At 39.9% G+C, this 16,650-nt stretch overlaps 1 protein-coding gene across 1 annotated transcript; it reads left to right on the top strand.

Moving 5' to 3' along the window:
- Positions 1-339: 339 nt before the first annotated feature.
- zmp:0000000991 (mucin-2) lies at positions 340-14,766 on the top strand. Its single transcript, XM_067578650.1, has 5 exons — positions 340-593; positions 5,963-6,039; positions 6,191-6,371; positions 8,305-8,350; positions 9,223-14,766. Exons 1-5 carry the CDS (start codon positions 487-489, stop codon positions 14,521-14,523), a joined length of 5,712 nt encoding a protein of 1,903 aa, XP_067434751.1. The 5' UTR covers positions 340-486; the 3' UTR covers positions 14,524-14,766.
- Positions 14,767-16,650: the final 1,884 nt, after the last annotated feature.

Here is a 16,650-nt window from a genome sequence, read left to right as displayed (position 1 = left end):
GTGGTAGTGTTTTCTGAATTACATAATGGTGCTACTTGTTATTTATAAAGAATTTCTGCAGAAAACAAATGTGCAAAAACTATATTTCTGCCAAAACATGAAACAGATAATGATCAAACAACAGTTTCTTTTGCAGCTTGGCACATAATAGAATACGAAACACTTTCACTTTTACAACACTGTAAGTAAAACTAGGAGAAAATGAATGTGTGTAATGTCCAACAGCACCAAGATAAGCTGAACAGTATCCTGAGGAGGAAATAGATGAAGGAGAACTGTCTGGAGAGAGAGGCAGTCACACTTGTCCCTGCTGCTCACCTGTGTGACAGACAGGTGGTGTTGAACTTTAACCTCCACACTGACTCTGACATGGACGGATACTTGGCTGGTCCACAGTTCAGTTGGTGTAAATTCCGCACCACATTTTTAGGATGCACTGTTCTGTCAGCCTGAATATTGGAGGCTTACTGAACCGGTTAAAATAGGATGTCAACAAGTGACGCAGGAGAGTTGGAGGAGATCTCAGTTGTAGGAGGGGAGACAGCTACGCCTCTGTACGGGACAGCACAAGCAACACGGACACAGACCGAGAGGTACGTTTGAATACATTTTAACACCAATTTCTACTATTGTTTGTACTTATTCTATATTTCCCATGCTTTTTATCGACCTGTTTAGTGTCGCTGCGCACTTTTTATGCCTTAATTTGCTTGCTGGAAACTGAACTGACGAAGAGGAGGAAAGCCACGCCGAACTGCGTTTAAAAATGTGCATGTTTTAACATAAAAAAGCTTGTCTGGAAATATATACATGTGTATGGGCCAAACCAAAACAGCTCATGATTCATGAGTTAATTTAAGGCAATTCGGCGTGAAGATATTCAAGTTGTTTCGCTTTTTACACGTGGTTTACTGCTGGGGTCTGTTCACTATACTGTATTTGACAGCAGAAGAAGGCGGGAATAACTTGTGATGAAAGTAAATATCTTACTAAAATGTGTTTTGTTGGCCATTTTTGGATACATTTCGATGTCGTGTTTAAAAAAAGACTTCCTAAAGATTCGTATAAGGCTTGTTCTTCTTGGTCTTGGTTTGCGCAAGTTGCCAGATTTTTGAGTAAGGTTTGGTGGTACTTGCACTTCTTCCAACTCATAAAACGTTACGTATTTGGTCTTCTGTTACCTTTCATAGACTGAGTACAGGAAGTGTCCAAACAGACTTTGAACGTAGGTTTGGACTGGGTGCTGATATTCACTATCCATGTAACATGTAACATGAACCTGAACCTATTAGTGTGTTTGTCATAAAGTTCAATGTCACTGGCATCATCAGATGAAGTTGTATTTCGAGTCAGCTCAACTTCAATGGTTTAACAGACAAGCTCATACATGCACATCCAGGCCTGCGGTTGATACCCAAAGCTGCTGTCTGTGCATGTCCGGAGCTCTACCTCTATTTATTATCTGTACATCCTCCTGTTAATACCCACTAAAACTATCTCCTTTGTACTCATCTTCTGTACAGGCTAAAAGATAAACATCTCTCCTGGAAGTCTGACAGACAATGAAGGTGTGGCAGCAGGAATAAGGGAACAGGTCTCAATATGTCACTGCAACCTTTTGTTGTCTCTCATGAAGTCATTTCAAAGTCATAAAATTATCTTTGGATGAATCTTGAAAAGGCGTTAAGGGTGTAAATCATTTGCTGTTGGTAAGGCTTCGTTTGTCAGTGTTGAGTACACTCCCACACTTTAGTTCAGGCTGGATCCTTGTGATTATGTAAGTGTTAGCTGGCAGATACGTGCACACACCCACAGTCAGGCCGACCTCAAGTGAAGAATACACCAACATACTTGCATGACACACAGTTCAGCAGCCCAAAGAGGCTTTCAGAGATAACCATTAGTCATCAGCTTGCAAACCATCAAAACAAACTGAGACACAGTTCACACAGTCCAGATAACGTGCATGTTACACGACTGCAAGACTCTCTGAAGGTTACAGTTTGTTCATGTTTTGTCAACACAGGATTAGAGGTCACTAATGCCTCTGTAGAGATGTTTGTAGAGAGTTTTACTCTCAAGATGGGAACTTTGAAATAACAGTCCACAGCCTTAATCAAAATAAATTACATTTTTGCTTGCTATTGCAGTCCTGTAAAATTGGATCATTTTTCAAATAAATCAAATTAACTCTATAAAAATGCTGGATAATAATGAAAAATTGCCGTCACAATTTCCTTGAGTCCAAGATGAAAGTGACAAATTGTTTGTTTTGAATGACTCAGTAAGGAATCCAAAGATGGTCATTTTATAACGATGTGAGACAGAGAAAAGCAGCAGATCCTCTCATTTCAGAAGCTGGGACCAGAAAATGTCTGGCGTTCTGTTCGCATTTTTGCTTGGCTGAAATAAATCAATTAAAAATTGTTGTTGATCAGTGAACTTATTCAACTCCAGATTCCCGACTTCTTTCCCAGAGTTACTGGGAGGCACCTGGAAAGTTTGTGGAAAAAGTAGAATTTATGATTTGATAAAAACAAATGAAAAGCAGAAACAATTAGTTGATTAATTGATTAGTTGATGGACAGAAAAATAATTGCCAACAATATTCATAATTAATTAATCTTGTAAGTCATTTTTTAAGCAAATTTGCCCAAACATTCACTAGAATCTCAAACATGAATATTTGCTGTTTTTTGTGTGCTCTTTGACAGTAACTGAATATCTTTGGGGTTTGACTGATGTCTACTTGGGCTCAGAGAAATTCTGATGGGTGTTTTTCACTTTATAGACTAAACAATTAATTGATTACTCAAGAAAATAATCAGCAAATTAATCGATAATGAAATAATTGTTAATGCACAAGAATAGTCAGTGCTATATGGTATTAATCCATGAAGCAGCTGGATTTAGTAAACACTCATAATGTAATTTTTTGTGATGTCCTCTGTGATGGTGAATTAAATCTCTTTCTGTTTTGGACTGTTGGTCAAACAAAACAAGCAAAAAGTCAACTTGGACTCAGAGAAACTGTGGAGGACATTTTTCTGACATATTATAGACCAAACAATTGATCATTTAATTGAGAATATAATCAGCATATTATGAGATAATGAAAACAGTCCTTTGGTGAAGTATTTGTATATATTATTTTGTATGACCATACATTATTTTGTATATTTGTATATTATAAAATTAGTTTTTTATTGTCACAATAGCCGATAACCTTGCAGCTACAATTTTGTTCAAGGAAAATGCTAAACATCAGCTGTTTCATCTCAAACTGTGAGGATTTTCTGCTTTTCTCAGTTGTATATAATTGTTAATTAAATAAATTTGGGTTTTTGTGTGATTCAGACAAAACAAATCATTTGAAGATGTGCCTGGGTGTATGTGTGATTAAAAATATTTGGAACCATTGGACCTCTTCATTAATCACACAATAGTTTCAGCACTAGATTAAGTTCAGGGTTGCAACTAACAATTATTTTCATTATCCATTAATCTGATGATTATTTTCTTGACTAATCAATTAATCACTTTCAGTAAATACTAAAAAAAAAATGTTTATAATTTCTCACAGTCAAAAGTGACGTCTTCAAATGTCTTGTTTTGTCTGACCAACAGTCCAAAGCCCAAAAATATTCAGTTTACTACCATGTCACCATCATGTTACCATGACAAAAAAAAGCATCAAATCTCCACATTTGAGAAGCTAAAACCAGCAAATTCTGGTATTTTTGCTTCAATAAAGACTGAAATGATAATTTGATTATCAAAATAATTGCTAATATCGATGAAAAGACTAATCATTTTAGCTCTAGTTAAGTTGCTACTTCTTGTTTGCAGTTTCAGACACTCTGTACCTTTTGAGCTCAGACGGACAAAGCAGGAGGTGAACACATCACTGAGCTCTATAGCAGATGTAGCACATGAAGTAGATACTATGAAAGATCAAGTACTCAAACCAATCACTGTCACGCAAACTGGTTTCAGTTTGTGGGAATACTGTCATAAGAACAGCTCCACCATTACAGGCCACACATTGCTTACTGGTTAAACTATATCCAGACATGGCTACCTACAGGTTTACAAGCACTAATATCGTGTGATGTGACATGATTGCTTCTCTTGGATCAAAAACACTCAGTACCATCAACATTAAGGCGTGTTGGACTTGGCACTGGAGTAGCTGTTGAAGAACATGAAGATCTTCCTCCCTCCTCATATTTCTACCTGCTTCTTCCTCATGTCATGTCATGTCAGGCTTTCATAATAGTGTACTAATGAGTCGCCCCTGAAGGCAAGGTGTATAAGGAAAGATAGCACTCGGCGTGATGCTTGTTGTTATTAAGAAAGGTTGATAGAGAAAAATCAAAATACTTCACTTTGTGATTACATGAAGTGCTGCAGGTTATGTAAAGCCTCTGACTCATGAGCAATGTTTTCTATCTTCACAAAATCTGCTGGATTGAATAAAAAAAATGAGAAAGTGATTCTGGAAAGACCTGTAAAAGAAAATTGCGGTTGTTTAATTTGTTATGTTTATCGAACAAAGGCTGCAGTGACACGTACATTTATATTTAGATAACCGCCTTATCTCTGTCCTGTTGTCATTATCCTGCTCAGCAGTTGGCACACTAGTGTGGGTTCAGCGTTGGGTTGCATCAGTAAATGAGCATATGCATGTTTTAATGGCTGTGTGAGTGGGTGTGTTAGCTCTGTTCTCTGGTTGTAAGAGAAAGTGTGGAGTGAGCAGCGTTACATTATTATGTAACCATTGCTTATCAGGCCAGCACTGAGGAACTGATTACACGAGGGAAGCACGGTTGTTTGACTTTCCTCCGATAAAATGTTTGCATTATCTTCAGTTTACTGTCTGTAGAAATGGGACTACAAGAGAATTGGTGCATTTACTTAGTTGCATAAAAGGTTAAAATACCAAACGTTCACTGGTTCTAGTTTTTAAATGTGAGGATTTGATGCTTTTGTCATATATTTGAAATAGTTTTCACTACAACATTTTATAGACAAATCCATTTATCAGTTGCTTTATAATAGAAATAATTGTTAGTTGCAGCTTTACGTGGGACTGGAAGGTCACCAATTTGATAATGGAAAAGTAATTGGATGCTTTATACTATTGTTATGTGTTTTAACAGTGTAACTATGGAGATTACATAGCTGCAGAAGACACACAATAGCTAGAAGTTAAAAGTAGCCAAATACCACAATGAAAAGCACCCCAATACAAGTAAAAGTCCTGCATTCAAAATCTTAAGTATCAAAACTAAAAGTGCTTATTATGCAGAATGGGCCAATTGAGAGTGTGTTTATCATATATAATGTGCATTTATGTGTAAGAAACATTTTAATGTTGTCAAGGTAGATCGAATTAGCAGCCTGTACTGTTGGGTAGTCCAATCTTACAATGCATATATTTATAAATGTTTTACACATAAAACATTGATATGAAATGTTGCTTGTAAAATGAATGTAGTGGAGTAACAAGTACAAAGCAGCATAAAGTGGAAATATGCAACTAAAGTACAAGTACTTGAGTAAATGTACTTGATGCAGTACCAAGTGGGGACCACAGGAACTATGATTGGTCAGAATGAGCTGCTTGTGTTCTCCATCTACAAGTGTCTGATGTCAGTAGAGTTAATTTGTGTTGTTAATGTGGGGAAAACAATTAGGGGAAAAGCGCAATGTGGCCAGATATCTGTCTGGTGTTGTGGTATCAACGGGTGAAAAAACTGAACTATAAATCAGAAGATATGCTGTAAGTATCTACGGCGGGATTCCTGTTAACTCCATCTACCATGAATCCAGCTTGATATTAACACTGTTGAAAGGCTGAGCAGCAAGGCTGCACCAGCCAATCTTTTGCATTTTTGCATGAGTAAGAGACATAAATGATTAATCAATCATCAACATATTAATTTAATCAACTTTGCAGGCAGAAGAGTCATCGTGAAACCCCGACCTTGCAGCACTCTCACCAATCAGCCGTCAGACAGGAGGGAACACACAAAGGTACAACACTCACACGTCGACATAATATGCTGCACACAACATTTAAGATACAAAAAAATATGTCTGTACACATCAAGAATCGATTTAGCCTCAATTATTTGAATTTGCAGCTGTGACCAGAAATCAATCAACTGTACTGAATCTATCACAGCACTAATATTGAGACCAAGAAAGGGGGAGGCTGTTCACTTTGGTGACTCGAAGATTCTGATCCAGAAGCGTGTTGGACCCAGATTCACCTCTAGCGTCTTTGTGAGGCTCTCCAGCAACCCGGGCCTTGACAATCCAGACCTAAGACCCAAGAAGAAGAAGCCAGACTTCTGTCCAAACAGGTGAGCAAGGAAAGGAATAAAGCCAGGAGGTTATCTCTCCAGGAAACAAATCAAGTGAATTATGTGGTGAACATGATCACAGACACTTTAAATACTTTGTGTCCTGATCCCTAGTTCAACCTTCTGCCTACACCACAGCTGGTCTCATTTGTCAGTTATGTGATGTATTTATGTGCAGCTTGTTAATGAGTCTTGCCATTAGCTGCACTCCCTCAAAAATGGGCTGTTTTCTCTCTATGTTTGTCTCATAATTAGCTGCACAGAGCAACATGCTAGGAGCTGTTTCTGAGGCCTGGAACAGGAACATCTCGCAGCACCATGCTCAGGATCACAGGGTTAAATCACATGTCTTTTCCAATGATTAATCAAACAGTAACTGAATCACTGAACCTTGTCTGCATACTTTAGCCTTTGATTCACTGTCTGGAAGAGTCGGCTGCTTGTATAAACAAGCAAAGGCACCTGATGAAGTGACCCCATAAGAGTATGTCGGACATGATTGTGTTTATGTGTTTGTCTATCTGTATTGTAAGCATGTGTCTTGCCAGTATATGTATTTGTTCGCTTGCACTGATCAATTTTAATTACATACGCCATGCTTTGGAATGCAGTTCGTAAAGATAAGAATGTCTTACCACCCTTTGAGGAAGCTTGACTTTGCTTTCTCACAGTTAACGTGTCATCAACTGTCACAAATTATCTACGTGTGGGCTAATTTTCTCTTTTCATAGTGGTACTTCCTTAAGTCAGCAAAACTAGAGAATTTGAATCTATTTTATGTGAGTTGCTGCCATTTCTTTAAATATTATCTGATATTACATAAGAATTGGTTCTGACATGTGCGTGTTGGGTGAGGTTTGTATGTGTTTGTGCTGCACATTTTCCCTTCAGCATATTTGCATTCTTGTGTGCGATGCAACGTGTGCCAGAGATTAAAATATACTTGTCCATAGAGGTAGTTGATTGAACAGGCTTTATTGGTTGGACACACCCTTAAACTGTCTGCTAGCCACCTGCAGTCTTTTCATATCATCAGACATGACCTTATATAGACATCTTGCACTGTGTTTGTACAGTATCAGCATGATCCATCTGCTACTATTTCTAACTTAAAAATACCTTGTAAGTGTGTTTCTAAATGTGTATGAGGTGTGACTTTACAGAGCATGTGAGTGTGAGAAAACTTTAGAAAAGAGAGAGTGACAGAGGATAGGAATGCTGACCGTCCTGTTGATCAACATTGCTGTGGCGAATGTTGGACATCTAATCCCTCAAATGTTTCACAACAAAACATTACAGGAGAGCACAGGAATCATATGAAATGCAGTTGTTCTGAGAACTAAAATTACACTTATACCATTGACCTATACTATCAAGTTTTATTGCTGAGATAATATATTACATTTCACTGTTTATCTCAGCAGTAAAAGTTTGTTTTCACACTCAGACTCATTTTGTGACTCATACCAGTGGAGAGTCCATTACATATCACTGGGAGTACATTCTCTGTTAACATAAACATATTAAATGTTGAACAAAAACAAACCTCACATGTAATCTAAATAATTAACTTTTTTGTCATATTTAATCTTTACCACCTTCACTTTTGATGTGCATAACACACCCAGCAATAACAATCATAAAACATATTTGTGCAACCTTTTATTATTTAACAAGTATGTAATCAATAAAGCACCATAATAACCATATCCATAATATCAGAGATGTGTGACTGAAATACCAGAATTGACCAGTGTACCAGAAAACTGATACTTTTATGTAACCCTTGTCGATATTGTTCTCATAGTTCCTTGTTCCATAGTTCCTGCATATTGTACATTATGTACCATCTACAATTAAGCGACAGGTGTAATCCTGACTAGTGTCCATAATGGGTTTTTTTTTCTGTTTCCTCTCTCTCCTGCTCTACCAGTTTGTCTGAACCACAGAGGGTTGAGACCAAGAACAGCAGCTCTCAGGTACTGATCAGCCATAGTCTGGATCATAATATAAATGAGACACTGGTTTACATCGTAAGATCTGATATAGAACAAATGTTAAATTGCACATTTCAAGCCAGTTAATCCAAAATAATCCCAATCCAATCAAATTTACAGTACTGTACTTAATGTACTATAAAGCAACAACCTCAAAGTCACTAAAATTCTCTGACAACCGCAAAAGTAGTTATCTGTGAAAACAACATAACAAAGTGACATTACGTACTCTTGAAAGCATCTGAGATTGATTGTTATTGTGGGAGAAAGAAGGGGCAGGGTGTGTGTCTGTGTCTGTGTGTGTGTGTGTGTTTGTGTTTGTGTTTGTGTGTGTGTGTGTGTGTGTGTGTGTGTGTGTGTGTGTATGTGTATGTGTGTGTGTCTCATGTCTGTCAAAATAACCTGTTTGTCATGGCCTGAATCTCTTAAATAGCTACACCATGGAAACAGAAGCTTTAGCGAAGCACAGGCTTATTCCAGCACACAATTTGCAAATTAGATCGCAGGCTACCGTTGCATACTTATTGTAAATTCCAGAAAGCATTTTACATTGCTGTGCAAAGAATTTGCATTGGTATGATATGATAAGCTCAAGTTGACATATGAGAAGAGTGTGTCTGTGTATATAAGAGAAAGAGAGAGAGAGAGGATTAAATTCTGTTCCATTCAGTATCTGGAATATAGAAATTAGTCATATGAAGTGTTTGATAAAATTAATTAAAAAATGTCCCAAAATAATTTAAAAACATTATTTCCATATTAAATTATTTAAAATGCAAATTGCAGTTGTTTCACAATTTGCAATTTCATATGCAACATCTGCTTACCTGCAGTAATTATTCTTCTCTTAACAGGTTAATGGACGAACGTCACCACCACACACAGATGTAGCCAGTGACTCTCCATTACCAGAGAAAACACCATTTCCAGCCGAGAAGGAAGAAGAGGTTATCCCAGTTGTTTGCAATGGATTGGAGACTGTCAGGGACTTGAGTATAACTCACAGTTTCTCAAATAGTGACTCTGGACTACTTGAGCATAATGGCTTGTGCACATCCCCATGTGCGTCACAACCAAGCAGGACTGGCTTTGGATCAGTTGAGTTAGAGGAAGATATAAAGGACTATACAAAGCTTGAGAACCACACTGATTTTGAGGAACTGTCTGACCATAATGTAACCATGTTGTCTTCCACTGTGGTAACAGTTCTTGCACCACAATGGAGTGGCCGACTACGACGGACCAAAAGATTTGAGGGGACTGGGAATTTGGAAGCCCATGGGGACTTACAAGATGTGACAAACACTGAGGCAAACCGTGCACATGAACGCTTTCAGGAGACTCAGAACCAACATAGTGTGGAGAGGATGTTCACAGATGGATCGCACGCCCAACTAAGGGTCCCATTTCTGGGTACCAGGAGGAACACTGTGGGCTGGTCAACTAAGAGTGGTCCAGCAAGCTTTGACTATGAATCCAAGAGGAAAGTGGTTCAGTCTGTCTCTTTGGATATAAACTCTGGAAGGATGAATAGGAGAACAGATGCAGGTGCTTTGAGCCCTGTAGCCACAACTGCATCTCCCGTGTCGCCCCTCTCCCTTGATCAAAATGAACAAAAGAGGAATCTACAAACTGGTCATCAAGGAGAACTCTCATCTTTAAGCTCAAAACCAACAACCAGCAGTCTTCTTCTGTCATTAAGAAGATTCAACTCCAATAGCAGGAACTCTCATCCAAACCCAAGCCTCTCTGAGATAAACCCTTCACCTCTGAGCAGTTTACCCAATGATCGAGATGGAAAACAGTTCACAACACACCTCTCTCAAACCTTTCACAATAATAACGAGCAAGAGAGGGTGAAGCCCCTCCACTCTACATCGTCCATTTCTTATAGGACAACTGAAACTGGGCCTGTCTTTTCCCCATCATCCTCCAATTACAGAGGAAGAGACACATCCAAAACATGCCTCTTTTCATCTTCAACCATAAACAAAGTCACTGAAGACACACCGTATACCAAACAACATCAAACAATGAATAAGACCTGGTCCAGTCTTTCATGTTCCAATCAGGCATTTCTAAGTAGAGGACCATCAGAAAGGCAACAGAGCTTGAGGGGTTCAGACAAAACTACAAATGTATTCTCAGAGGGCTCAGTCTCTTCGCCTAGACATTCCTCATATGACTCCTCTGCCCACCTAAAAACTCATTCCATTCCTAGAAGGACCACTCTGACATCCACTTCCTGGTGGAAACAAGTTACCCCGGAAGGCAGTTCCCCTCTAACCCTCAGTGATACAACCAACATCAAAAACAAGCCAAACACACTCTTAGTGCCACCCTGTAATGATAATAGTGACTTTGCCTCTCCAAGTCCAACTGACAACAAAAGATTTAGTGGTCACACAGCCAATAACAGAGACAACAATAACACAACAGAGTCAGTTTGCAAAGGTAACATGAACCTTGTTATGAAGACACAGGGAGAAACACACAGCCTCGGACAAAGAAATACTGAGGATTCACTTGACCATGATTCAGACAGGCTTATCAAACAGCAGTATGGCTCCAGTTTAAACAACAGAGAACCACAAAAGCCTCATAGTTTGCCTGATATTTTGTCCAGTTCTAAAATTAGCAGAGCTACAGTGCAAACAACACTGACTCGCTCCAAAGATCTCAGCAAGTGTGATGTAAGCAATAGTTCATTTACAGCAAATGTAACTGAATTACCACCCTCTTTGGAAAATCTCAAGAGCTCAACTACACCCACTGAGAGCAGCAGCAAATACATAAATAATCATTGTCCACCCAAAACCAACAACAACCCCGTCTCTCCTCACAATAGGGACTCTCAAAAGTTTACCGAACAGTCTCTCTCTCTTGAGACCACCAACACTCTAAACAGTCAAGCTGTTACCTCTAAATTTGTCTATGGTCTCCCCCTGACACAAAATACCAGAACCAGTCCCTCTTTCCAATCCCATCCAGTTTGTTCTCAGACCAACATGCAAAATGCCTCATCATACACTGCCTCTTCCTCACAAATGCCCAAATTCAAAACAGCCACCACCACATCTCTTGGCTTTGAAAGAAACTATCCCTCCATCCCCAAGCCTTTCCACCCTAAAACCGTGTCTAGCCTTATTCCCACAGTCAATACTCTCTCTAAAACAAACTACAGCCTTGTATCCACTAGCAGCCATCCTGAACTGCCAACTGCCCCCAGCCCATCCCTTCTTACTCCTCCTATATCTTCTCCCACCACTATCACCACCTCCTCTCTCCTAACCCCCCCTGCCACCCCAATCATTACCAGCCCCATCTATTCAGAAACTTCCAGTCCTAAGGAAGGGAGGACACTCTCCAACAGCCTAGAAAGAGACCCAAAGAAACTGCGCTCCCATGCAGAGGGAAAGAGAGTAAGACGGGTAACATGGGAAGACTCGGTGGATCTGCAGCATTCTGAGCCTGTCTCAGTGGAGAAGCCAGATCCATCTGGAGTTCCAACAAGCTCTCTATCCCCACAAAGCACTAGGACTCCATCTATCTTCTCCTTTCTAAGACCAAGCAGTCCAACCACAAATACATCTCATCTTTGCAATCCTACACCCAAGACCTCCAACATAGAGGTGGGAAGGGGAGGGAAGTATCGGTCCTTATCATCTGACTCTGATCTAGCATCCAGAGGGCGAGAGAGAACTAAGCAAAGACCTGGAGACACTATGATTTTTGACCAGGGAAGAAGAGAATCAGCCGCCCCCAGGCAGGAGAGAACCCTATCAGTGGAGTCTGGCACAGCCCAATGTCATTCCTCTGCACCTCTCTCCCTCCCACCTGACTTTTCAAGTGGTTATATGCTTCGTTATAGCTCCCCACCTTACTCCACTCTCGTGTCTACCAGGTCAACACAAGGAGAAACTAAGAATATAACACCTAGATCACCCTTCTTCCAACTACCCTCTCAGTTAAATTACACCCCACATCTTTCCTTACGTACTGACCCAGTGGCAGACGTGACCATACCATTGTCCGAACTGACTCCATCACCTATCAACTCACCCCAGCCCTTGTCCTTGCCTTTTCAAAACAAAACTGCTTCACAAGAGAGTTCAGTGTGTGGTGTTTCACAAACGGATCAAGTTAACAATAATCACTGCAAGAATATCAGCCAAGATCGCCAGAATGGCCAGATATTACTTGTCGACAACAGAATTCATATCGGCTCAAAGTCTCTGCAGGGTGATAAGGCACACAACTCTAACTCAACATGTGTAACTGAGACACTGGTTTACAGCATTAAATCTAAAGTTGATGCAGCTGCACAAAAGAACAGACGACCTGAATCTTTGCAACATACCACAAACACACTGGTTTCTGTGGAGACCAAGTTAAGTCAACAGTCACAAACAGCTCAGAGTAAGGGAGCAGCAGGTGAACCACGTAGTCATTCAAATCAGAGCTCCAGTGGTAGCAGCTCGTCAGAGAGCCAGTCCCTGGATAACGAACGCTGCAACAGGAAAATGAAAGAGAGTGTAATGGGTAAAAGCAGATTTTTTTCAGTGGAGAGCAATAATGAACAAAGCCCAAAGAGAAGCCGTTTTGCACTGAAGAAAAGTGTCAGCACACCAAACTCCAGTTTATCAAGGTCAGACTCAGAGAGGGCCACCAAGACTAATAAAAAAGTGGACCAGGTCCTTAACAAACTGAGACAAACATTCAGTACTAAACGGTCTGATGATGATGTTTCATTTCCATGGAAATGGAAGCGAGCTTCCCAAACTCCTCCAGTCAGCGGATTGAGGGCCATGAGCAACAGTAACAAATCGCTAGAGGAGCAAGAGCAGGAGAGAGAGGTAGAGCTGCAGAACAATGAAAAGGGAACAGAAGAGAATAGATGGGCACAAAACAGATACAATCTCATACCATCTTTGACTATAGGAAATACAATGGCGGAAGATAAGTTCTCCATGTGGTCAGACAAATCAACTCCAGAAACTGACCAAGAAGATCAAAATGCTTGTGCAGAACACATGTGTGAAAGTAAAACTCATGCTCATTTGACAATCCATAGTCCCACAACTCACCAGTTCGACTTAAATACGGACGACAGGACAGATTATAAACAACAAACAACAAACCAGTTCCTCTCTTGTAGAGATCCCAGTCCTGGTAGGAGCCCTAACCCCTCTGGTGGTCATCCTGCTCAGTTCAAGAAGTCCACATCCAGCCCCAGGAGCCCCTTCTCCCCCTTTGCCTCTCTTTCCCCTCTCTCCCCGTTTTCCTCACCTGATGTAACAGACGACAGTGTCTTCTACAGCCCAAAGCTACAGCGTCGCAGAGAAGCTTCCTCACCATGTGAGCCAGGAGAGGGAATCAGCCTGGTGGGTTCAAGAAGAAGGCGAGTATCCACAGGCCCTCCAAGTGCAGGTCCAGGACCGGACAATGAGCGCTTGTCATCCTCCTATGCAGATTTAAAGTATGGTATTGTGCCTGGGAGGTCATTTTCTGTGAGTTCGGTTCTCTCCAGTCGACCCTCAGGGCCTGGACGCATCTCCACAGGATCCAGGTTCATGAGTGTGGGTGACCTCTCTGAATCTGCCTTGGATTGTCGAGGAACTGGCCAGGACTTGGATCATGGTTTTTTAACTTCTGATTGGACAAGAGAATATGATTGTGGACCCACCAGTGACTGTCGAATGTCATATTTCTCCAGTGACCCTGGTAAAATAAGATCGAGATCTCTTCCTCGATCACTGACCAGGCGCTTGGCAAATTGGAGCTCAGAGTCCTCCGCCTCTTTACCTGTAACTGCCACAACTTCAAAGCCAGCCCGCCTCTGGAGCCCTAACATGAACACTTGTCACTTTGCATGGGATACAGAGGGTCCCCCGACCCCGCCTCCAACACCTCCCCTGTCACCAGTGTCCAGACGCATATCCACACCTAGCCTGTCCTCCCCTACCTTACCCCTACCCAGCTCATCAGGAGCGCCACAGGACAGCCAGCCCTCCAGAGGTCATTTGCCCTCCAGGGGTTATGTCTCCAGCCTTAGCACCTTTGAGGAGTCTTCAGACAGCGGCTCAGACACAACGACAGATGATGAATATTACTTAGAAACGGGCGAAGACGAAGAAAAGGAGACAGAATTGTGAAAGCAGAAAAACAATTGACTCTTAAGTTTCTCTGATCCTGGAACTTTATTATCTAGACAAAGGAGAGGGACATGGGAGAGACATATCCACAAGAAGAAAGATGGGCTAAAGTGATCCAGTGTGTAAAGTGACCTCCTCTTCTTGTCTCCAGTTTTTTGTTTACTCTTGTTGTCACCAAAGGAGACCTGAGGTCAATAGGGACAGTTGATTACCTGCATGATAACTTTTTTAATGTGGTGGTTACTGTCATGTCAAAAAGACATTAATTGAGCAAGCATGATATTACAATGTATGTATGCGAAGTATGTACGGTAAAGTGTATGTCACTGCAGATCAGCAATTTAGGGATAAATAATGGATGTTCACATACTTTGGACAGTTGCATGTCATCAGTGAGAGATTCACATCTGTGTAGTTGTTTTAATGATCAAACTACTTTGTAAAGTCAGGTATTTGACATTTTGGCTTATCTTAAGGTTTTTTCATTTCATTCTGCTGCTTAACAATAAGTGCTGAGGTAATTTGAGAATTTGTGTTCTTCTGTATTTGAAGATTGAAATTCATTGTGGTAAATGTTGTAAGCATAAAGCCGACAGTTTATTTTCATAGCCACTTTTTTTAATGGGCAGTGTTGTCTTAAAAAGTTTTGGTGGATGAAATATTATGTTTTAATTAACATTTGTTATCAAACATTATAAAGTGCTCTATACAGTGCCTGATCTTATTTGCTACACTAAATATTTGCACAGTGACAATTTAAATTCTTAATATATCTATTTTATAAATAAACCTAATATTTCCAAAAAGAACTCATTTTTTATTAAATGTTAATGGTAAATTAGTGTTTTTTGTTTAACAATGTACCAAATGGACTAGAAATCATATCGGCTACTCTCAGCTTGGACTGCTTGATGTCACATTACTTGGCCATTTCTCATAACGTCATTTACTTGCAATGTTTCCTATTGCAGTATTTAGATGCCAATATAAGTGAAAAGGTTCGTTGAGTATTGGCTTGACATGCAAAAGTTTCTTTGCCTGAGGCCACATTCCAGTCTACAGCAAGCATTTGATTGACCATATTAATCACAACGCTTTACAGAGTACTATCTACTTCAAATAATGTCTGGTGTAGGTGGAACTGCTCAACAGTTTCACATTATTGAAGTGGGTGTTCCCTTTTGTGCTCCACTGTGGCAACACATGTTGTGTTTAGTGATTGTTAGATAAAACATCCATTAAACTGGGTGTACTGAGTCGTAAAATGGTTACTTCACATGTATGTATGCTGGCAGTGTACTTTGTGTCCTTAACTTTCTCTTATATTTAGGATTTTTACCGGACACTCCCACTGAGACAATATGTTCTGCATCATACTATTAGTCATGACATCATGTGGGAAAAGCATTACTGCTTTACACCATGTGTCATAGTTTTCAGAGCACTGACTTTGAATCTGTTTTCCATCTTGTCATCAGTAGGAAAGTGTAGCACTGGTCAGACTGCAACAGCACAACACATAAACTACCTCCAGCCGGTGGTCTCACACAGAGTCCTGTGTTCTCTGAGTAAAGACTTGTTAATACCATTTAACTGATTCTACAGGTGGCTAATAAGTGAGACAGAGAGACCTTTTCTTAACCCTTTTATGCATAGTGGTCACTACAGTGGACAGCTATTCAAAAGCTCAGCAGCTCAGGAATATCTTGCCAATCCTTCTATGGTAGTAGACCCTTGCAGGTAAATAAAATTTTGTAATATCAAGTAACAACTAAGGAGTAATACGATTTTTAAAATTTCCAAGTATTGATTTTATGTTGGGAGAAAATGACGATTAATCATCTGTCCACTAAGTTGGACATCATGCATCACTGGCCATATTTCAACTACAATTATACTATTACTGTGACTTTGTTGTTCTTGAAAATACTTCATCTGCAGTAACTTTTGTGGCTGTAAATCAATTGATTTATATTATTAGAATGTAACTTGCAGTTGTTAAAATATGTTAAAACATTAGTTTAACAGCTTTGAAAATATATATTATTTTATAGTTTTCAAATAATATACATTTTATTAATTGGTTTGTTAAATACATATTCCTAAAGTTGAAAACTCAAACGCATG

Source organism: Thunnus thynnus, chromosome 21 (genome assembly GCF_963924715.1).
Source record: "Thunnus thynnus chromosome 21, fThuThy2.1, whole genome shotgun sequence".
In the NCBI taxonomy this organism is placed as follows: domain Eukaryota; kingdom Metazoa; phylum Chordata; class Actinopteri; order Scombriformes; family Scombridae; genus Thunnus; species Thunnus thynnus.
This window is presented reverse-complemented; position numbering and strand designations above follow the sequence as displayed.